The 22,239-nt window shown below is 41.5% G+C and overlaps 1 protein-coding gene across 4 annotated transcripts in view; it reads left to right on the forward strand.

The window, feature by feature from the left end:
- Nucleotides 1-22,239, forward strand: part of PLEKHB2 (pleckstrin homology domain containing B2) — a 35,497-nt gene that overhangs the window by 7,601 nt on the left and 5,657 nt on the right. For all 4 annotated transcript variants that reach the window (XM_070580958.1, XM_070580959.1, XM_008537034.2 and 1 more), the window contains exons 2-6: nt 8,001-8,045; nt 11,691-11,843; nt 12,949-13,051; nt 19,311-19,350; nt 20,600-20,689. In XM_070580958.1, the coding sequence (XP_070437059.1) occupies nt 8,009-8,045; nt 11,691-11,843; nt 12,949-13,051; nt 19,311-19,350; nt 20,600-20,689 (423 nt within the window). In that variant the 5' untranslated portion in view covers nt 8,001-8,008. The remainder of the gene's footprint in view (nt 1-8,000; nt 8,046-11,690; nt 11,844-12,948; nt 13,052-19,310; nt 19,351-20,599; nt 20,690-22,239) is intronic.

Raw genomic sequence — 22,239 nt, forward strand, 5'->3', positions numbered from 1 at the left:
CCCTCAAGGACCATCCCTGTTGTTGTGGATGGGACGATTTTGTCATTTTTTATGGCTGAGTAGTATTCCATTGATATATAAACCACATCGTCTTTATCTTATCACCAGTCAATGGGCTCTTGGGTTGCTTCCATGTCTTAGCTATTGTGAATAATGCTGCTATGAACATAGGGGTGCATAAGCCTCTTTGAATTGCTGATTTCAAGTTCTTTGGATAGATACCCAGTAGTGGGATGGCTGGATCATAGGGTATTTCTATTTTTGATTTTTTGAGAAATCTCCACACTGTTTTCCATAGTGGCTGCACCAGTTGGCATTCCCACCAGCAGTGCATGAGGGTTCCTTTTTCTCCACAACCTCTTCAACATTTGTTATTTTTTGTCTTGGTTGTTTTAGCCATTCTAACGGGTGTAAGGTAATATCTTAGTGTAGTTTTGATTTGCATTTCCCTGATGATCAGTGATGATGAGCATCTTTTCATGTGCCTATTGGCTGTCCGTATCTCTTCTTTGGAGAAATGTCTGTTCATATCCCCTGCCCATTTTTTGATCAGGTTGTTTGATTTTTTGTTGTTGAGTTGTGTGAGTTCTTTATATATTATGGAGATTAGCCCTTTGTTGGATATATGATTTACAAATAGTTTTTCCCCCTTGGTGGGTTGTCTTTTCGTTTCAGTGCTGTTTTCCCTTGCTTTGTAGAAGCTCTTGAGTCTGATGAAGTCCCACTTCTTTATTCTTTCTATTGTTTCCCTTGTCTGAGAAGACATGGTGTCCAAAAAGATCCTTTTAAGCCTGATGTCAGAGAGTATACTGCCTATATTTTTTCCTAGGAATATGGTTTCAGATCTTACCTTCAAGTCTTTGATCCATTTTGAGTTAATTTTTGTGTATGGTGTAAGAGAATGATCTTTACTTTCATTGTTTTGCGTGTGGCTGTCCGGTTTTCCCAACACCATTTGCTGAAGAGACTTTCCTTTCTCCATTGTATGTTCTTAGCTCCTTTCTCAAAGATTAGCTGTCTGTAAATGTGGGGGTTTATTTCTGGGCTCTTGATTCTGTCCCATTGGTCTGTGTGCCTGTTTTTGTGCCAGTACCATGCTGTTTTGATTACTATAGCTTTGTAGTATATTTTGAAGTCAGGGACTGTGATGCCTCCAGCTTTGTCCTTTTTCTCAGGATTGCTTTAGCAATTCAGATTGTTTTGCTTCCCCATATAAATTTTAGGGTTCTTTATTCTGTTTCTGTGAAGAATGTCATTGGGATTCTGATTGGGATTACACTGAAGCTGTAGATTGCTTTAGGTAGTATGGACATTTATTTTTGTTTTTCCCATCCATGTGCATGGAATGGCTTTCTATCTCTATGTTGTCGTCAATTTCTTTTAGAAAAGTCTTGTAGTTTTCTTTGTGTGGGTCTTTCACATCTTTGGTTAAATTTATTCCAAGATATTTTATTCTTTGTGCTGCAGTTGTGAATGGGATTGTGTTCCTGAGTTCTCTTCCTGTTAGTTCATCATTAGTGTATAGAAGTGCAACTGATTTCTATAAGTTGATTTTGTACTCTGCAACTTTGCTGTAATTGTTGGTTACTTCTAGTAGCTTTCTGATGGATTTTTTTTAGGGTTTTCTATATGTAAAATCATGTTGTCTGCAAACAGTGAAAGTTTCACTTCTTCATTGCCTGTTTGGATTCCTTTTAGTTCTTTTTCTTGCCTAATTGTTCTGGCTGAAACCTACAGTACTATGTTAAATAGGAGTGGTGAGGGTGGGCACCCTTGTCTTGTTCCTGTTCTCAGAGGAATGGCTTTCAGTTTTTCCCCATTGAGTGTGATGTTGGCTGTGGGTTTCTCATATATGGCCTTTATTATGTTGAGGTACCTTCTATATCCATTTTAGTAAGCGTTTTTATCATAAATGGATGTTGGATCTTGTTGAATGTTTTCTATGTGTGTGTTGAGATGATCATGTGGTCTTTGTTGTTCATTTTGTTAATGTGGTGTATCACATTGATTGACTTGCAGATGTTGAACCATCCCTGTGTCCTCGGTATAAATCCCGCTTGATTGTGGTGTATGATCTTTTTAATTTATTGCTGTATTCAGTTTCCCAGTATTTTCTTGAGCACTTTTGCATCCCTGTTCATCAGCAGTATTGGCCTGTAGTTTTCCTTCTTTGTATTGTCCTTGTCTGGCTTTGATATCAGGGTGATTTTGGCCCTGTAGAATGTTTTAGGAAGTGCTCCATTTTCCTCAATTTTCTGGAATAGTTTGAGAAGAATAGGTATTAAATCTTTGAATGTTTAGTAGAATTCTCCAGAGAAGGCTTCTGGTCTTGGACTTTTATTTTTGGGAGGTTTTTCATTACTGTTTCAATCTCTTTATTTGTGATTGGTCTATTCAGATGAGTCTAAGAATTTATTCCTTTCTTCTAGATTTTCCAATTTGTTGGCGTATAGTTTTTCATAGTATTCTTATAACCTTTTGTATTTCTGTGGTATCTGTTGTAATTTCTCCTCTTTCATTTCTAATTTTATTTATTTGAACCTTCTCTCTTTTTTTTCTTAGTGAGCCTGGCTAAAGGTTTGTCTGTTTTGTTTATTTTCTCAAAGAACTGGCTCTTTTGTTTCATTGATACTTTTTACTGTGTTTTTTGTTTCAATTTCATTTTTTTCTGCTCTAATTTTTGTTATTTCCCTCCTTCTGCTGACTTTGGGCCTTGTTTGTTCTCTTTCTAATTTGGTTAGGTATAGTTTGAGATTGCTTATTTGAGATTTTTCCTGTTTGTTGCGGTGAGCCTGTATTGCAATGAATTTCCCTCTTAGGACCACTGTTGCTGCATCCCAAATGAATTGGTATGGTGTGTTTTCATTTTTATTTGTCTCCAGATAATATTTGATTTTTCCTTTGATTGCCTTAATGATCCCTTGGTTGTTCAGTAGCATGTTGTTTAATCTCTATATCTTTGCCCCTTTCCTGTTTTTTTTTCTTGTAGTTTATTTCTAGTTTCACAGCATTAGGGTCAGAAAAGATGCTTGATATTATTTCAAACTTCTTAAATTTATTGAGGCTTGCTTGTTTCCCTACATGTAATCTATCCTTGAGAACGTTGTATGCACACTTGAGAAGAATGCGTAACCTGCTGTTTTTGGATGGAGTGCTCTCTATTTATCTATAAGTACATCTGGTGTAGTTTTCATTTAACTCTACAGTTCCCTTGTTGACTTTCTGTCTGGATGATCTATCTATTGCTGTAAGTGGGGTGTTGAGGTCCCCTACTATTATTGTATTGTTGACATCTTCTTTTTGTTAATAGTTGCTTTATGTACTTTGATGCTCCTGTGTTAGGTGCATATATATTTATAAGTGTTATCTCTTCCTGGTGGAGTGTCCCTGTTATCATTATATACTGCTCCTCTTTGTCTCTCATTACCTGTTTTGTCTTGAAGTCTACTTTGTCTAAGTATGGTGACACCTGCTTTCTTTTGTTCACTATTAGCTTGGAGTATCATCTTCTATTACTTCACTCTGACCCTGTGTTTGTCTTTGGAGCTGAATGTGTTTCCTGGAGGCAGCATCTTCTTGGGTCTTGTTTTTTAATCCTGCCACTCTGTGTCTTTTGCTTGGAGAATTCAATCCATTAATATTTAGAGTGATTATTGATATGTGGGGGCCTAATGCTGCCATTTTATTTTTCCTTTTCTGGCTATCCTTCATTTCCTTTGTTTCTCATCCCATGTATTTCAGACTACCAATTCAGTTAGTTAGTTTTCTATGTTGATTTTCTTAGTCTTCTCCTTATTTATAATGTGTGTCTCTGTTCTAATTATTTGTTTAGTGGTTACCCTGTGGTTTGTATAAACATCTCGTAGATGAGGTATTCCATTTTCTGATGGCCTCTTATTCCCTTAGACTAAGCCAATTCTATCCCTGTCCTCTTCCCCTTCGAAGTTGTTGTTGTCACATCTTTTTTCTTCTTATATTGTGAGTTTGTAGTTAAAATGACAAGATTATGTTTATTCTTGGCATTTTCCTTCCCTTTATCTTTAATGTTATAATTAAGCATTCGCTAACCTGTTCTGATGGAGAGCTGCAATTTTCTGATTTTGTCTTTCTACTTATCTCCTTGCTCAGGGTTTTGTAACCCCTTTTCTTTTTTTTTTTCCCCAGGTCTGAGGGCCTTCCTGAGGATTTCTTGTTGGGGGTTCTTGTGGCGATGAACTCCCTTAACTTTTATCTGGGAACGATTTTATTTTTCCATCATATCTGAAGGATGTTTTTGCTGGATAGAATATTCTTGGCAGCAAGTTTTTGTCTTTCAGAGTTTTGAATATATCATTCTACTCTCTCCTAGCCTGTAAGACATCTGCTGACAGCCCAATAGGGGTTCCTTTGTAGGTTATTTTCTTCTCCCTTGCTGCCCTTAATATTTTTTCTTTGTCATTGACTTTAGCTGGTTTTACTACTGTATGTCTTGGCATTGGTCTTTTTACATTGATGAAGTTTTGAGATCTCTTGGCTTCTGTCGCATGGGTTTCCAGCTCCCTCCCCAGGTTTGGGAAGTTCTCAGCTGTTATTTCTTTGAACAAACTTTCTGCTCCATTCACCTTTTCTTCTCCCTCTGGGATACCTATAATCCCTACGTTGCATTTCCTAATTGAATTGGATATTTCTCGGAGAGGTTCTTCATTTCTTTTTAGTTTTATTTCTCTCTTCTCCTCTATCTGAAGCATTTCTGTATTTCCATTCTACAGACTGCTAATTCTGTCCTCCAAATTATCAGCCCTATTGTTCAGGGAGTCCAGATTTTTCTTAATCTCCTCCATTGTGTTTTTCGTCTCCAACATTTCTGATTGGTTGTTCTTTATAGTTTCAAGTTCTTTTGTGACATAGCTCTTGAACTTGTTGTGTTGTCTATCTGTATTCTCTTTTAATTCACTGAATTTTTTTTTTTTTTGAGGAAGATGAGCCCTGAGCTAACATTTGCTGCCAGTCCTCCTCTTTTTTGCTGAGGAAGACTGGCCCTGAGCTGACATCCATGTCCATCTTCCTCTACTTTATATATGGGACGCGTGCCACAGCATGGCTTGCCAAGTGGTGCCGTGTCCGCACCCGGGATCCGAACCTGTGAACCCCGGGCTGCCAAAGCAGAACATGAGAACTTAACCACTGTGCCACTGGGCTGGCCCCTCATTGAGTTTTTTAATGATAGCTATTTTGAATTCTTTGTCATTAGGTTATAGATTTCTTTGTCTTCTGGATTGTTTTTTGGGTACTTGTTATTTTTCTTCTGTTTTGTAGATTTAATATATTCTTTTCATACTTCTTGATGGCATGGATTTGTGCCTCTGCATAGCAGTAGAGTTTGGTTACTGCCTCCACTTGGTGCCACTAGGGGGAGGGAGCAGGAACTGTGTAATCTGTGCCCTCCAGGACCCCCGTCAGCTTGGGATCCTTGGGATTGCAGTGGCCCTGTGGGTCTCCCATCAGCTGTGGGAACGATCACATGGGGGCTTCAGGCTGCTGCTGCCTGCTTCCATAGATCTGCGTAGACATGCTCTCTCCTTAGGAACCGCAGACATGTTATGGGCTTTCAAGATAGCTGGGAGTTGTTCACCCAGACTCACAGCTCCGCTGCCGTCTCGTCCTGCTGGATCTCACTTGCCTCCTCAGGGCTGCAGCAGAGCCATGGGGGTTTAAGGCAGCTGGCAGGTTGCTCGCCCAGCCGCCTGTGTCTGCTCCTAGGTTGCACCAGCCTTTGTGTTTGGTGGGCGAGACCTCTCCACTAGGGCCAAGACAAGTCTCTCCCTGGGGCTACTCTGGGACCGTGGATTTTCCCCACTCCCCAAGGAGGGCTCATGCTGGGGCTCCAGATTGTCACCGCCCACTCCCGCAGTCCCCCTGGATTTCACTTGCTCCATTGGGGCCGCTGCAGAGCTACGTGCATTTAATGCAGCTGGTGGTTAGCTCAGCCAGCTGTGCTGCATCTGTTCCTAGGTTGCCCAGCCTTTGTGCTTTGTGGGTGGGGCCTCTCCACTAGGGCTGAGCAGAGACTCTCCCTGCAGCTGCTGTGGGGCTGTGGATTTTCCCACTAGACTAAGGAGCAGTCACACTGGGGCTCCGGATTGTCACCGCCCACTCACATGGTCCTGCTGGATCTCACTCGCCCCCTCAGGGCTGTAGCAGAGCCCTGGGTGTTTAAGGCATCCGGTGGTTTGCTCGCCCAGCCGCGCTGCATGTGCTCCTAGGTCTCACCAGCCTTTGTGCTTGGTGGGCGGGGCCTTGTTACCAAGTCTGAGCCCGAGTCATTCCCTGGGGCCACAGTGGGTCCATGGATTTTCCTACTGGTCCAAAGAGCAATAGTAGGGGTCTTGGGGCTGCAGTCACCTGTTTCCATGGTCATGCTGAGGGGCACGGCCACCCTCAGGGCCGTGGCTGTGCTGTGAGTACTTCAGCTGGGAGAGCAGTCACCGTGGATACTGGCCTGTCTCAGGACTGGAGAGTTCTCACCCATCTCCCTCTCTTCCCTGGGATAGTCCATCCACCTTCCATGTATAGCAGCATGGGTCTCTCAGGCATCTTGAGGTGCTGTGTGAGTATCCTCGTTGATAAATGAATGTCCATTTAGTTCTAGTTCGAAGGGGGAGAGACAAAACTGCTCACTCTGCCATGTTGCTGGCATCACTCTCCTTTAATTGGTCTTTTTGACCTTTTTTTTTTTTTGCCATCCAAATTTTTATTTTTAGGGAGTTAAATTTATCAGATTTTTTTCTTCATGACTCTGGTGTTCTGCTCTGACCTGGCCACTCGGCTAGCTGACAGCAGTACATACCTGACTGGGCTGTTAAAGTTGACTGGGCACACTGGCGGCAAAGCTGAGGCAGCTGGACTCAGAGCCCCAGGACATAGGGCACTTTAGGAGAAGCCGCACTTCTCGACAGAGCTAAATCTTCATGTTCTTGGGGCTGCTTTATGTCTGCTAAGTGAAGTTAGACTTAGTAAGGTGGACAGGGTGTTGAGGCTAAAGCCTAGAGTGGGAAGTGAGGCGGAGAGGTTGTATTGGCCCCACTGAGGAGGTATTTGGTAAATACCAGGTAGCCAGTGAGGTAAGTGGCTTTGGTTGACACTGAAAGGGATGAGGATGGAGAGTTAGACCGGATTGCTGTGATTTTCTTACATAAGAAAGAACATGTGAACTTGTAAAACCCTTGGAATTTTGTGAGATATTAAAGTGTTGTTATTTGTAATAAACCTCTTTCAATCATGACTGAGTTTATGCTAATGAGATGACCCTTGGTGGGCCTCTGGATAACTTCAGGATGGGGCACGTAGCCAGAGGAACCAACCTTGTGATTAGAAGGCCAGAACTTTCAGCCCCATCCCTGGACCTTCCTGGAGTGGAGGGAGGCTGGAGATTGAGCTTAATCACCAGTGGCCAATGATGTAGTCATCTGTGCCTACCTAATGGAACCTCTTTCAAAACCGCTGAAGGACAGGGTTCCTGAGAGCTGAGATGATGATCACATAGAGGTACTGGGAGGTGGTGCGCTTGGAGAGGGCGTCACAGCTCTGCATCTTTCCCCACACCTTGTCCTGTGCATCTCTTCCCTCTGGCTGTTCCTGAGTTGTATGCTTTCTAATAAACAGGTAGAGTAAGTAAAGTGCTTTTTTGAGGTCTGTGAGCCATGCTAGCACATTATCAAATCTGAGGAGGAGGTCATATGAATTTATAAGTCAAAAGTATGGGCCTGCCCAGGACTTGTGTCTAAAGTGGGAGTACTCTTGTGGAACGGAGCCCTTAACCCATGGGGTCTGATGCTAATTGCAGGTAGTTAGTGTCAAAATCGAACTGAATCAGTACTGTCCAGTTCATGTCCTGAGAGTTGGAGAATTGGTTGTTCGAAAAACCCCACACATATGATGTCAAAAGTGCTGTGAGTAAAAATAACTTTCATGAGCCGTTCTCTTTTCTGGGTGTAACTTTGAACCTGTTTCTTTTCCTGTAGGTGAAAAAATGGCGTTTGTGAAGAGTGGGTGGTTGCTGCGACAGAGTAAGTACAGGACACTAGCCCCTTGGACTGGGTTTAGTCTTGCCTTAGGGCACATCTTTATTTCTGTTGCTGGAACAGATCACATTTAAAACAAATAGTAGGAGCCAGCCTGGTGGCTTAGTAGTTAAGTTTGTGTGCTCCTCTTCAGTGGCCCGGGATTCTCTGGTTTGGATCCTGGGCGTGGACCTACACACTGCTCATCAAGCCATGCTGTGGTGGCATCCCACATAGAAAAACTAGAAGGACCTACAACTAGGATATATAACTATGTATTGGGACTTTGGGAAGAAAAAAAGAAGAGGAAGATTGGCAACAGATGTTAGCTCAGGGCCAGTCTTCCTCAGCAAAGCAAAGACAGAAACAAAAACAACAAAAGACATCCTCTTGAAAAAAACAACAAAATCAAGTAGCACAGTCTGATTAGTATTGTTCCCCTGGATTTCCTCTTGGAAAGTTTTAGAGCTCTGTGAACTGTTTCTCTTCACACATGGAGCTCCTTGGTCACTGCGTTGACAGAAGCTGGGTAATAGTGGTATTCCCTGCTGGTCTCTCTTTTCTTACTGGCTTGCTTTATGGGTAACGGCTGACCTGAGGCTCTGCTTGAATCTAACCAAGCTCAGCTGATATATTAGCATGAAGGTATGCTCTCTTTGTGGGAAATGCCTGTCTTATCTGGGATATGAACAGTGACTGAGATTCCGAAATACTGGAGTCCTTATACGGGTGAAGATTTGACCTAAGGGAATGAGTTCATCTAGCTAGCCCTGGTGGCCTAAGTGGCAAAGTTCGGTGCGCTTTGCTTTGGCGGCCTGGTGTGGGTTTGGTTCCTGGGCATGGACCTACACCGCTCGTCCATCAGTGGCCATGCTGTGGCAGCAGTTCAGATACAAAAAGAGGAAGATTGACAGCAGATGTCAGCTCAGGGTGAATCTTCCTCAGCAAAAAAATAAATAAAACCAAACCTTTTGTATTTCCAAAAGGTCTCTGGAGAAGAGACTCAATTCTTTATTTATGGGATTGAGATCTGCTTCCTGAGACTCATCTCTGGGGGCTTATCTTTCATATGCTCTCTGCTTATCTCTGAGGCTGCCGTCTGAAGTAGGATTCATAGTGTGGTTTTCTTTTTTGACTGGAAGATTTTTTTTTTTTTTAAAGATTGGCACCTGAGCTAATATCTATTACCAATTTTCTGTGTTTCCTCTTCTTCTCCTCCCCAAAGCCCCCCAGTACGTGGTTGTGCATTCTGGTTGTAGGACCTTCTGGTTGTGCCCTAGTGTGTTTTGAAGCTGGAAGAACCAGCTCTGTTTATTGAAGAAAGAGTAAGCAGATTATTCTGCTGTCCTTCTAGAAAGAACAGAGTTAATGGAAAATTGACTACATCGTTTATGCCTCCAGCAAAAAACTGAGCTGTCGTATATATTGTTTATTGTTTAGTTATGAATTTATATTTGAGAGATACCGTCAGAGCTTTGTCGCCCTTGAGACAAGCGGTGAAGGATGGGCTGTATACCTTAGATGATTTATAAAAACTGTTATTTATGAAGCTCGTTTGTGTTCCTGTTACACAGATTTTACATATGGTACGTAGTTCTCACAACAGCTCTGTGAGGTGGTGGCATTATCCCAGTTTCCAGTTGAAGAAACTGAGGTTCAGTGATAGGAGATAATTCGCCCAAGTGTTAACAGTGGGTGGCAAAGATACATTCACACTCAGGACTGTCTCATTTCAGCACTGACACTCTTTCTACCAGGAGACAAGCGTCAGCCTGTCTGTCCTGCTGCTAGTTCTGCATTCCCAGACCTAGAGCTGAAGCAGGTGTCCCTTCAAGGTCTGTCTAGTGCTGTATTCCAGGAATGGGCAGAGCTGTTGTAATGCTGGCTTTAAAAAGAAAGTCTTGGCATGTTGGATTTGAGCTCCAGTCTTTGTGTAAGTTTCCTTATCTTGAGTTTTGTGATCCCAACCTCCCCCAAATGGTCAGGGGACATGGAGAGCTTTTCTCAGACCTTGACGATATGCCTGCCTTTCTTGGCTCTTCCGATGTCCTCTGGTTTTCTTCTTAGACTCCACTGCACCCATGTTTGAAGGCAAGCTTTCCTTTCTCCACCATAATTCAGTGTAAGTGCTCTGTCAACCTAAGTGGACAGTGACCCTTTTGACAATTTTCTCTTGCCTATCAGTGCCTAGCATGATGATGTGCATAAAATAGATGTCCTTTTAGTAAGTTGTACAGTCTTTCCAATGTCCCAGGCCATGGCTATGTCAAAAGTGTGTATTCAGAAGACTGATTCCATTTCACCACCTCCCAATGTGTGGGTTGATTTTCCTTTGCTAAAAGCAGGAGTATCAATCATAGTAAAATGAGGTGAGATGTAATATATTCACCGGGTTACAGAGCAGCAGAGATACACATGTGATTACATGTATGCAAAGCTGTCTCCAGAACTCCTTTTCCTGCCGTTGCCAAATAGACCCTTAGGGCCCAGTATCTGGACTCTGGAGGGCGCCTAATTTGGGAATCTGCAGTCAGGGCTTTGATGGCAGGTGAGATACTTGGGTAGAACTCCCCAACCCAGTGATTCCACCTGTCTGTGTTTGGGTGCCTCTATCTGGTAGTTTCTGCACAGCTCAGGTGCTGCCAGTCAAATGGGTGCTGGGTGTCATTTATCAGTTTGGGCAAGTGCTGTGGCTGCCCTTCTCAGCAAGAAGAGTGCCTGATAGTGGTAAAAGAAATTTGAAAGGCTGTTGTGTCACATATTTGGTTGAAACCATTAGCAGACATGGGAGCATAAGGAGAGAAGTACATGGAGTGGATTTGTGCACGTTGGCCAAGAGCACGTCGGGATCTACAGGAACAAAAAGTATGTGTGGATGTGAAAAAGGTGCAGGGAAGACTTGGAGTTTTGGAGCCAAAATTGGCCTTTTAGTATTCCCTTTTGGCTGGCAAGGAAATTAGAGTTTTTTAAAGTCAAATGTCTGGTCCAAGATTACAAATGAAAGGACGAATTCTCGTAAACTGATGGAGATGTGTGAGGTAGTAGGATGGATGCATGGAGGGTAGGCGTCAGGCCGCGGACCTGGGTTTGGTGTCCTGGGTGTGGATGTATCCACTGTCTGAGCCTGCCTCTGCGTCTGCCTCAGGCAGGCAGGCCCTCCTAGGTGTGGGCTTTAAGGGAAGAACAAATGTTAGAGAAGAGTATCCGTGAAAGCTCTTCAAGGAAAAGAGAAAAACATATTTTTCCAAAAGAAGGTGTTATTGTTATTTGTATATGGAGACTTTAACATTTTCTGATCAATCCAGCAAAGTTAGATACTACTGGGAAAATTTAGAGAGACTGCATGGAGAATTAAATGTTAGACATCTTTCATTACCTCAAAATCAAGGTTTTATTGAATTTTTTCTTTTAAGTTTTGGGAGTTTTAAGTTGTCAGTGTTCTTAGTATCTCTAGTGTGTGCCTCAGGCAGCCCTGGTACAGCGTGGGTGTTCATGCCCTTGGGGTCTGCTTTCACTTTCATTTGGATGGACTGCTCCGGACAGTTATGTGCAGGTGTACTTATAGGGCCAGAGGAAAATTTTCTTTGCTTCTGTTCCCTGTGAATTAGAGGACAAAGTTTCAGCTCAAAGCCAACTTTTCTTTGTTTTCAGGTACTATTTTGAAGCGCTGGAAGAAGAATTGGTTTGACCTGTGGTCGGATGGTCACCTGATCTATTATGATGACCAAACTCGGCAGAGTGTCGAGGATAAGGTCCACATGCCAGTGGACTGCATCAATATCCGCATGGGACATGAATGTCGGGGTAAGCGGGTCTGTCTTGGCCAGCTTCTGTCATCTACCCCTCCCTGTTCTTGATGGGAGTTGAATCCTCTTCCTTACCCATTTTGCTTTCGTAAATAGACCAAAGAAGTGTTTCATCTGGGAAGAGGTAACCACAGTGGGGACCCAGACACTTAGATCATGAACCATATGGTTCGGATAAATTAACTTTTTCATCTGAATTAGACCACATTCCTTCCCCTCTCATGGAGAAGGTGGTGGAGAACTAAGGTGTGCTGGGAATCCCAAGAAGGATGGAGCCACCCTAGGCAGTATAGATTTTGTGACTCAGAAACTGGCATCTTATTGGTGACAGTTACAGTCAGTCTCTTAAAATCCATGATGACTGACTTGGTTTTCTGGAGTTATTCCTTATATTCATTTTAAAGGAATAGATTTTTAACAAGCTTAGACTTTTCTATTTCTAATTGATGGCATAGGTAGACTTCCCTGTTTGTTTTAGTAACTCTGTTGCTATTTGGAGTAAACAGTCTGCTGTAATAAACATTGATGCTTATACCATCCTGCCCCTACATATTAATTCATGAATTAAAAAGTCACAAATGAGATATTTGCTTGTAGTAACCATTGGCGTTGTAGTATCTTGCCCCTATATATTAGTTCTTGAAACACAAGTCTCCATGGACCGTCTGTTGAAATCCCTACCTAAACCAGGCTCACGTATCATAGATCTTATTTTTTGGTACACAGAGATACTTCAAAAGTCAGATTTTCACTTTTAAAGCAGTGATCTGTTTTGATGCTTCCTGTGAACAAAAGCAGTAAGTATTCTCCTGTCTGATGCTTTGTAACATTTTCACTATGTGGGACGTATTCTTCTACGGCCTGGGCTGTTCTGTCCATCTTCGTCTGTGGAATGCCGTCTGGAAGAGACCCGCTTGTTCTTCCTGCAGGAAGTGTGATTAGGATGGAGTTGTGATGCCTGTTTGTTCTGTAGAGCGAACAAAGATGTTTTGTAATGGGAATGTTCTGAATACTGCTCCTTTGCTTATCTGAGCTGGTAGATAAGAAGAAGTCCTTTTAAAAAAACTATATAAATATTCCTTTATTCTACTTCTTTGTCATAGATGTGCAGCCTCCAGATGGGAAGCCGAAAGACTGTATGCTGCAGATTGTTTGCCGAGATGGGAAAACGATCAGTCTTTGTGCAGAAAGCACAGATGATTGTTTGTAAGTTTAATTTTCTTAGGTGTTTAATTTAAAAAGTATTTTCTGTTTTAATTTTCACTTATCAGAAAGGGAAAATAATGTGAGTGGAGTTTTCCTTTAGGCAGCAGAATAAGTGACTCAGAGGATGAGTGAAAGAAATGTAGCAGGATCTTATTCCACCTCTGATAACGCTGATCCCAGTTCCTGCCTGTTTAGAGCTGCCCTGGCAGAACCCGTTACAGAGAGAATGGCAGGAAGTATTCACCTCCAGTCACTTTGCGCGCTCTTTTTTCATTACTAGATGCACATCGGGAATGGGCTTAGTTGAATGAATTCTTAAATCTTGTTCTTTTTATGTAAAAGTCTTTTTAAAAAGCCCTGATGTCTGCATTATGCAGCCTTTTCCTTCCTTGATGGTTCTTACCCCCATCTGCCATCTCTGAAGAAGGGATGTGGAACTGCAAGGAGGAAAACCCAACTTTATTAATTCTCAGCTTGTCAACATTGGCATTGATGTTGGATCAGAATCTTGAAAATACTGATTAAATGAAATTTGGAGGGAAGAATTTTTTTTCCTCTCTGCTCTGTACTCCTACCCTGAGTTAACTCTGGACATTGTGAGAATTCACTAACAGAGATTATTGTAGTATTCATATATATATGACATGTTCATAAAATCAATCCAGCAGACTAGTTTGTCAGAGTGCCTGCCTCCCCATTTCACATATATGTTCATCCTCAATTTAAACATTTATTCCATGCTAAACTATAGGGTTTATTTTAAATCCCGGATGTAGCTTATTTTTTATACTGTTTTGATTTATATCAGTGAATCTTAAATGATACTTTCTGGAAGAGATATGGCTTGCCTAAAGACTGTTGGAGAAATGGCCACATGTTAAGCTAGTTCACTACTTTTTTAATAAACTGGAGCTATATTATTACTATTTAATAATTTAAGCTTATATATATTGGACACTTACGTTGCACTAGGCACTGTGCTAACTGCTTTACATATGTTATTTAATCCTCACCGTACCATGTAAGGTGGGTTACTTTTTCTAGTATCAGAAATTAAGGCGTCCTGAGGTTAAGTAACTTAACCTCGTTAACTGTATCAGTTTTTTAATGTTCCTGTAATAAATTACCATAGTGGCTTCAAATAATACAAACTTCTGCTTATATTTCTGGAGGTCAGAAGTTCATCAGGAGTTTCACTGGGTCTCAGAGAGGCTGTTCCTTCTGGAGGCTCTGGGAGAGAATCTGTGTCCTTTCCTTTTCCACCTTCTAGAGGCCTCCTGTGTTCCTTGGCTTCTAGGCCGAGCCCTTCTTATGCTGTCATCTCTCTGGTTCTCTGCAGCCAGGGAAGGTTATCTGCTTTTAAGGACTTGTGACTAGTTTGGGCCAACCTGGATAATCCAGGATAATCTCCCTATCTCAAGCTGCTTTATCTTAATTATGGTTCTGGAGCTCCTTTGCCCTCTGAGGTGTCACCTTCACAGATTCTGGGGATTAGGACGTGGACATCTTTGTGGGGAAGGGACTTCATCCTGCCCGCCACACTTCCCGAGGTTTAGAGCCGGTCTGCTAGACTTGGGATCTGAACCTTTGTCTCCAGAGCCCTTTGTCCTCAACTGATCTGCTCTGCCGTATGCTGAGATGTCACACGTATGAACTATTCCTTTAGGTAATAGTGGAAAAAATATCAGGAACTAAAATTTTATCTTATCAGAACACGGGAGGTTTTGTTATGTAGGAGGGAGAACAGGTAAAAGTATGAGGGAGCACTTGCTTTGTTTGGCCTGGAAGAATGTGTGGGTCAGAGGAGGCTGAGATATTCTCCACCTATGTGGGAAAATAGAGGTTTATATATATGTCTAATTTTAAGGATATACGTTAGGGAAGATAGCAATGGAGAATAATACTTTTTTTTTTTTTTTAAAGATTTTATTTTTTCCTTTTTTTCTCCCCAAAGCCCCCCGGTACATAGTTGTGTATTCTTCATTGTGGGTTCTTCTAGTTGTGGCATGTGGGACGCTGCCTCAGCGTGGTCTGATGAGCAGTGCATGTCCGCGCCCAGGATTCGAACCGACGAAACACTGGGCCGCCTGCAGCGGAGCGCGCGAACTTAACCACTCGGCCACGGGGCCAGCCCCAAGGATAATACTTTTTTAAACCAGAAGAATAAAAAGGAACAGAAAACATTCCTCATGGAGAAAAAAAAGAAACAGCAGATAAAGTTAATAAAGCATGACAGAAAACGAACTAGCAGTAATTAGACCAGCAATATCTATGATCTCAATAAATGGGAGCTGGTTACATTCCCCTTAAAAAGAATAAGATCTGAGATTGGGCAAAAAAATACAAAGTCCAGCTATATATTCTGTTCACAAGAAACCCACTTGGAGTAAAATGGCGCAGATAAAAAAGTAAGGGATAAAAGACTATTAGTTACCTATGGCTGCTGTAACAGTGTGCCACAAACTGGGTGCCTTAAAACAACGGACATTTATTCTCTCATGTTCTGGAAGCTAGAGGTCTGACATGGGTGTGTCGGCAGAGGCAAGCTTCCTCCAGACTCTGGGCAGACTCCTCCCTTGCCGCCTCCTGGTTTGGTTGTGGCGGTGAGCCTTGGCGTTCTTGGCTTGCCCCTGCATCCATCCATCTCTGCCCCTGTTGTACCACAGCATTCTCCCTGTGTGTCTGGGTCCAAATTTCTCTTCTTATAAGGACACCCATTAGATTAAGGACCCGCTTTATTCAGTATGACCTTATCTTAACTTGATTCCATCTGCAATGACCCTATTTATGAATAATTCACAGGGACTAGGGAATGGAACTTCACCTTATCTTTTGTTAGGGGACACAGTTCAACCCATAACAGAGGCCTCTGAGTAAAAGTGTGAAGTAAATCTGGATCATCTTCCCCAACTACCTAGTGAAATGAAGGGGAAAACATTTCAGCAGCAACAGCCAAATAAAGAAGTTCACCTGCAAGCACAGACTACAGAGAGTGACAGCCAAAGAAAGAGATAGAAGGTTCTGTTGAGGTGTATCACCGTTTTTAACCCCACCCGAACTCCCAGAAGCAGTAACAAGATGAGTTAATTAAGTCTTGCAAATTTTTAGTAATCATCTGTGGTCTGGAGGGATGCTGATTAAAGGAGTAAGATCGTTTTTGGGAAAGCTAAGGAAAAACCCTTGAGAATATGATGTCTTTGGGACCTCAGCAGAGACTGGAAGATTCCCCCAGGGCTTGTCATTTCAGAGCACTGGAAGGCATTGAAGCTCACAGGAGTAGGAACACTCTCTGGCTGATGAAGTGAGTCCTAGCATGAGAGATTCAATGAAATATGTTCAGAAGAGTGTAGAACCTAAATTACAAAAGATAGGAGAAGGATGGAGAGTCAGAAAGGTGAGGGGATGAGGGAGGGAGAGCAGAAAAGTTGTGATAGTTAGGATTTAGGTATCTAATTTTTATGGTCACATAGGCAAAAGTTGGTGATAGAATTTGTTACAGTCTTTTTCCAGGGCCATTTGGCAGTACCCACTGAAGTAGATTTTGTCTTTTGCCCCAGCAGTTTCACTCTTTGGAATTGTCCTGTAGAAATATTTACATAAGGGTAGAGAGGTAGTGAGGATGTTAATATCAGCGTTATTTTAATGTATGACAAACCCATAGCTAATATATTCAACAGTGAAGGGTTGAAGGCTTTCCCACTATGATCAGGAGCAAGGCAAGGGTGCCCACTCTTACTTCTGTTCAACATAGCACTGGAAGTCTTAGTCAAAGCAGTTAAGCAAGAAAAAGAAAGAAAAAGCACCCAAATAGGAAGAATAAAATTTTCTGTTTACAGATGATGCAGCTTATGTACAGACAGCCCTAAAGATTCCAGCAAAAAACTGTTAGACCTAATAAACGAGTTCAGTAAAATTGCAGGATACAAAATCAACCTACAAAAATCAGTTGTGTTTCTGTACAGTAATGATGACCTATCTGAAAAAGAAAACAATTCCATTCACAACAGCATCAAAAACAATAAAATACTTAGGAATAAATTTATCCAAGGAGGTGAAAGATCTGTACACTGAAAATTATAAGACGTTGATGAAAGAAATTGAAGACACAAATAAAATGGAAAGATATTCCATGCTCATGGATTGGAAGATTTAATATCATTAGTGTCCATACCACCCAAATCCATGTATAGATGCAATACAGTTCTTATCAAAATTTCAATGGCATTTTTTACAAAAATAACAAAAAGTCCTAAAATTTATGTGGAACCGCAAAAGGACCCTGGATAGCCAAAGCAATCCCAAGAGAGAACAACAAATTGGGAGGCATCACAATTCCTGATTTCAAACTTTAGTACAAATCAAACTTTAGTAATCAAAACAGAATAGTATTGGCATAAAAATAGACATGTAGACCAATGGGACAGAATCTAGATCTCAGAAGTAAATACACGCATATATGATCAACTAACACTTGACAAGGAAACCAAGAATACTGTCAGGAAAAGATAGTCTCTTCAATAAGTGGTGTTGGGAAAAATGGATAATCACATGCAGAAGGATAAAATTGGACCCCTGTCTTACACCACTCACAAAAATTAAGTTGAAGTGGATTAAGGACTTAAATGTAAGACCCTAGACTGTAAAACTGCTAGAAGACAACATAGGGAAGAAGATCTTTGGCATTGGTCTGGCAACAGTTTTTTGGATATGGCACCAAAATGCAAGCGTCAGAAGCAAACAAGTTAACAAGTGGGACTACATGGAACTAAAAAGCTTCTACACAGCAAAAGGAACATTCCAAAAAATTAAAAGGCATCCTACAGAATAGGAGAAAATATTTGCAAACTATCTATGTGATAAGACATTAGTATCTGGAATATATAAGGAAGTTGTACAACTCCATAGCAGAACAGCAATCTGATTAAAAAATGCACAGTGGACTTGAACAGACACTTTTCTAAAGAAGACATACCGATGGCCAACAGGTACATGAAAAGATGGTCAGCATCACCAGTCAGCTGGGAAATGCAAATCAAAACCACAATGAGATCACCTCACATCTTAGGATGGCTGTTATCAAAAAGATGAAAGAGAAGTGTTGGCAAGGACGTGGAGAAAAGGGAACTCTCTACATTGTTGGTGGAAATATAAATAGGTACAACCACTGTGGATATGTTATGGAGGTTCCTCGGAAAACTAAGAGGAGAACTACCCTATGACCCAACAATCCCACTTCTGGGTATACGTCCGAAGGAAATCATCTCGAAGAGATATCTGCACCCCCGTGTTCATTGCAGCATTAGATAGTAGCCAAGACATGGAAACAGCCTAAGTGTCTGTCAATGGATGAATGAATGAAGAACATGTGATATATATGTACATGTGTGTACACACGCAATGGAATATTATTCAACCTTAAAAAAGAAGAAATCCTGTGTTTTGCAACAGCATGGATGGACCTTGAGGCTGTTATGCTAAGTGAAATAAGTCAGACAGAGAAAGACACCGTGTGTTCTAATTTATGTGTAGAATCTAAAAACGTCAAACTCAGAAATAGAGAGTAGAATGGTGGTTGCCAGGGGCTGGAGGTTGGGGGAAATGGGGGGGATGTGGTTATAGGGTACAAACTTCCAGCTATAAGATGAATAAATTCTGCACATCTAATGTACAGTATGGTGACTGTGTGAATAATACTGTATTATATACTTAAAAATTAAGAGAATAGATCTGAAATGTTACCACCAGAAAAATTGTAATTGTGGGAAGTGATGGAGGTGTTAACCATATTGTGCTCATCATTTTGCAATATATGTGTATCAGCTCATCACTACACCTTAAACATAGGTATGTTATATGTCAATTTCTCAAGCTGGCAAAATTACCAACATTATTTTTAATCACAAAAAATTGCTGATAATCTAAATCTCATATCATGGAACATTATGTAGCCATTAACAAAATCAAGTAGATCTGTGTGTATGACATGAACTGATGAAGTTGTAGTATAGTTAAGCACAGTATATTTTACATTCATGAAAAGTGAAGCAAAACCCTGTGTTTTAAATGTTACATATTATAGGTACAATAGATACAGTTTTTTATGTCTCAAATGAGTTGACCCAGTGGGTATTGGGGCAAGGGCTGAAGACCTGTTAAAACAAGCTTTTTCAGAAACTGTGCTGCCAATGCAGGTTTGCGAATCAGAGAGAGATGTTGGATTGCCTCAGATGAAGTACCCCTTTCTTTTTCTATTCTCCAGGGCCTGGAAATTTACGCTTCAGGATTCCAGGACAAATACAGTAAGTTGCTAATGGACACCAGTAATGTTTTCACATCGTCTTACTGTAAGAAACAGGAGAACAGGAGATGAAGAAAGGGAGATGGGGAAGATGGGTTTCTGGGCCATCCAGCCATGGATGAGCAAGCAGAGCTGGGCAGGGCGGCTTTTGCTGACTGAGCAAGTTGGAGTTTGCCCAGCTTTTTGGCAGGAGGAGCCCTCCTCACACAGGCACACTGGTTCCAGTGTTGTCTTCTAGAAATGTTTGTGTCTTGCAAAGATTGGTAGCACTGTGAACCCCACTGTGGTTTACAGTTCCAAAGGCTCAGAAAGGACCACAGGTTGCTTTTTATGCACAGCATCTCAGCCTCATGGAACAGACACTTCTGGGGCTTGTACTTGGCTCTAGTTCTGACTGTAACCATACGAGGTCATTGAGACAGCCAACCCCATTTGCAGAGGCTCGTGATGCCATCTTTGTGTCTGTCAGGGAGTCAGAGTGACTTCCTCTGTGGTCAGCATTTTCATTCTTCAGATAGGATTTTATTTTTTCCTTTCTCTCTCCAGGAAGAAAAGAAAAAGGTAGATGGTGCTTATAAAAGCATTTGTATGGGTGGGAAAAGAACGAAAAAGACTTAGTATCCAAAGGTCGTTGTTTCCTACTCTTGTTAGCCCAAGACACTTCTTCCCCCAGAGCTTACTGTAGAGCTCCAGTTACCTTTTCTCTCATGAAAATTCTCTTCTTGGGTGAAATTAGTATTAATGATCCATATAGTTAGGAGCAAGATGTCAAGATGATTCTTTATATGGATATTTTTTTAGAGAGTGCATATATTTTTCTTTTCCACTGGGAAGTAATTCAATGAAGGATTTTTTTAAATGCAAAAAACAGACTCTGTGTGTAGAACATATCTCTGGCTGCTACACTTCAGATTGTAGGATTTTTATTTGTGAACAGAAGAGTTGTTGAGAGTGGTGTAACATCTTTCAAAGGCTCAGGAGCAGTGGAGGTGCTGTGGCCCTCTTGGGCAGTGAGAGCTCTCCTCCGCCTCCTCCTGAATTCAGAGGACCCCAGAGTGTGGAGCTGAGGGGAGGTGTGGGAGATAGTCCTCCTGCCGTTTACTGCTTCTCCGAAAGCATTTGCTGGTCAAAGATTAACATTTTGGCTTTTAATTTTTTTATCTGCTAAATAAAGTGGATATATGTATAGGAAGAACCTGCAGGTGCTTTGTGGCAACTCACTGTCTTTCATATTTTCTCTCTTCTTTTAGGCTTATGTGGGCTCAGAAGTCATGTATGATGAGACTGCTGTGGCTGCTTCTCCACCTCCCTACACAGCCTATGCCACACCAACCCCTGAGGTAGGGAGCAAATCTTTGCCTTATACGATCCAAGAGAGGGACGTTGGGGTCTCTGTGCCACTGTCCTTTTCTTTTAAATTTAATTTTATTTTATTGAGGTCATAATAGTTTATAGCATTGTGAAATTTGTCACTCACCATATAAGTATGCCCCTTCACCCGTTATGCCGACCCCTGAACCCCCTCCCCTCTGGTAACCCGTAAACTTTTCTCTGTGTGTTGGTTTATTTTCCACATAGGAGTGAAATCATATGGTGTTTGTCTTTCTCTGTCTGGCTTATTTTGCTTAACATGATGCCCTCAAGACCCATCCATGTTGTAAATGGGACGATTTTGTCTTTTTTATGCCTGAGTAGTATTCCATTGTATATATATATATACCACATCTTCTGCGTCCAGTCATTGGTCGATGGGCACTTGTGTTGCTTCCACTTCTTGGCTGTTGTGAGTAGTGCTGCAGTGAACATAGGGGTGCAAAGTCTCTTTGAATTGCTGATTTCAAGTTCTTTGGATAAATACCTAGTAGTGAGATAGCTGGGTCATATGGTATTTCCATTTTTAACTATTTGAGAAATCTCCATACTGTTTTCCATAGTGGCTGTACCCGTTTGCATTCCCACCAGCAGTGGATGAGGATTCCCTTCTCTCCCCACCCTCTCCAACATTCATTATTTTTAGTCTTGGTGATCATAGCCGTTTTAACGGGTGTAAGATGATATCTTAGTGCAGTTTTGATTTCCATTTCCCTGGTGATTAGTGATGTTGAGCATCTTTTCATGTGCCTATTGGTCATCTGTGTATCTTCTTCGGAAAAATGTCTGTTCATATCCTCTGCCCATTTTTTGACTGGATTGTTTCTTTTTTTGTTGTTGAGTTGTGCGAGTTCTTTATATATTTTGTAGAGTAACCCCTTGTCAGATACATGATGTGCAAATGTTTTCTCCCAGTTGGTGGGTTTTCTTTTCCTTTTGTTCCTGGTTTCCTTTGCCTTGCAGAAGCTGTTTAGTCTGATGAAGTCCCACTTGTTAATTCTTTCTTTTGTTTCCCTTACCCGAGTGACATGTTATTTGAAAAGATGCCGCTAAGACCATTGTCAAAGAGTGTACTGCCTGTATTTTCTCCTAGGAGTTCTGTAGTTTCAGGTTACCTTCAAGTCTTTGATCCATTGTGAGTTAATTTTTCTGTATGGCGACAGATAATGGTCTACTTTCATTCTTTTGCATGTGGCTGTCCAGTTTTCCCAATACCATTTATTGAAGAGACTTTCCTTTCTCCATTGTATGTTCTTAGCTCCTTTGTCGAAGATTACCTGTTCATAGATGTGTGGTTTTATTTCTGGGCTTTCAATTCTGTTCCATTGATCTGTGTGTCTGTTCTTGTACCAGTCCCATCCTGTTTTGATTACTGTAGCTTTGTAGTATATTTTGAAGTCAAGGATTGTGATGCCTCCAGCTTTGTTCTTTTTTCTCAGGATTGATTTAGCTATTTGGGGTCTCTTGGGGCACATATGAAGTTTAGAATTCTTTGTTCTATTTCTGTGAAGAATGTCCT

The sequence above is a fragment of the Equus przewalskii genome, chromosome 17, assembly GCF_037783145.1.
Source record: "Equus przewalskii isolate Varuska chromosome 17, EquPr2, whole genome shotgun sequence".
Classification (NCBI taxonomy): Eukaryota; Metazoa; Chordata; class Mammalia; order Perissodactyla; family Equidae; genus Equus; species Equus przewalskii.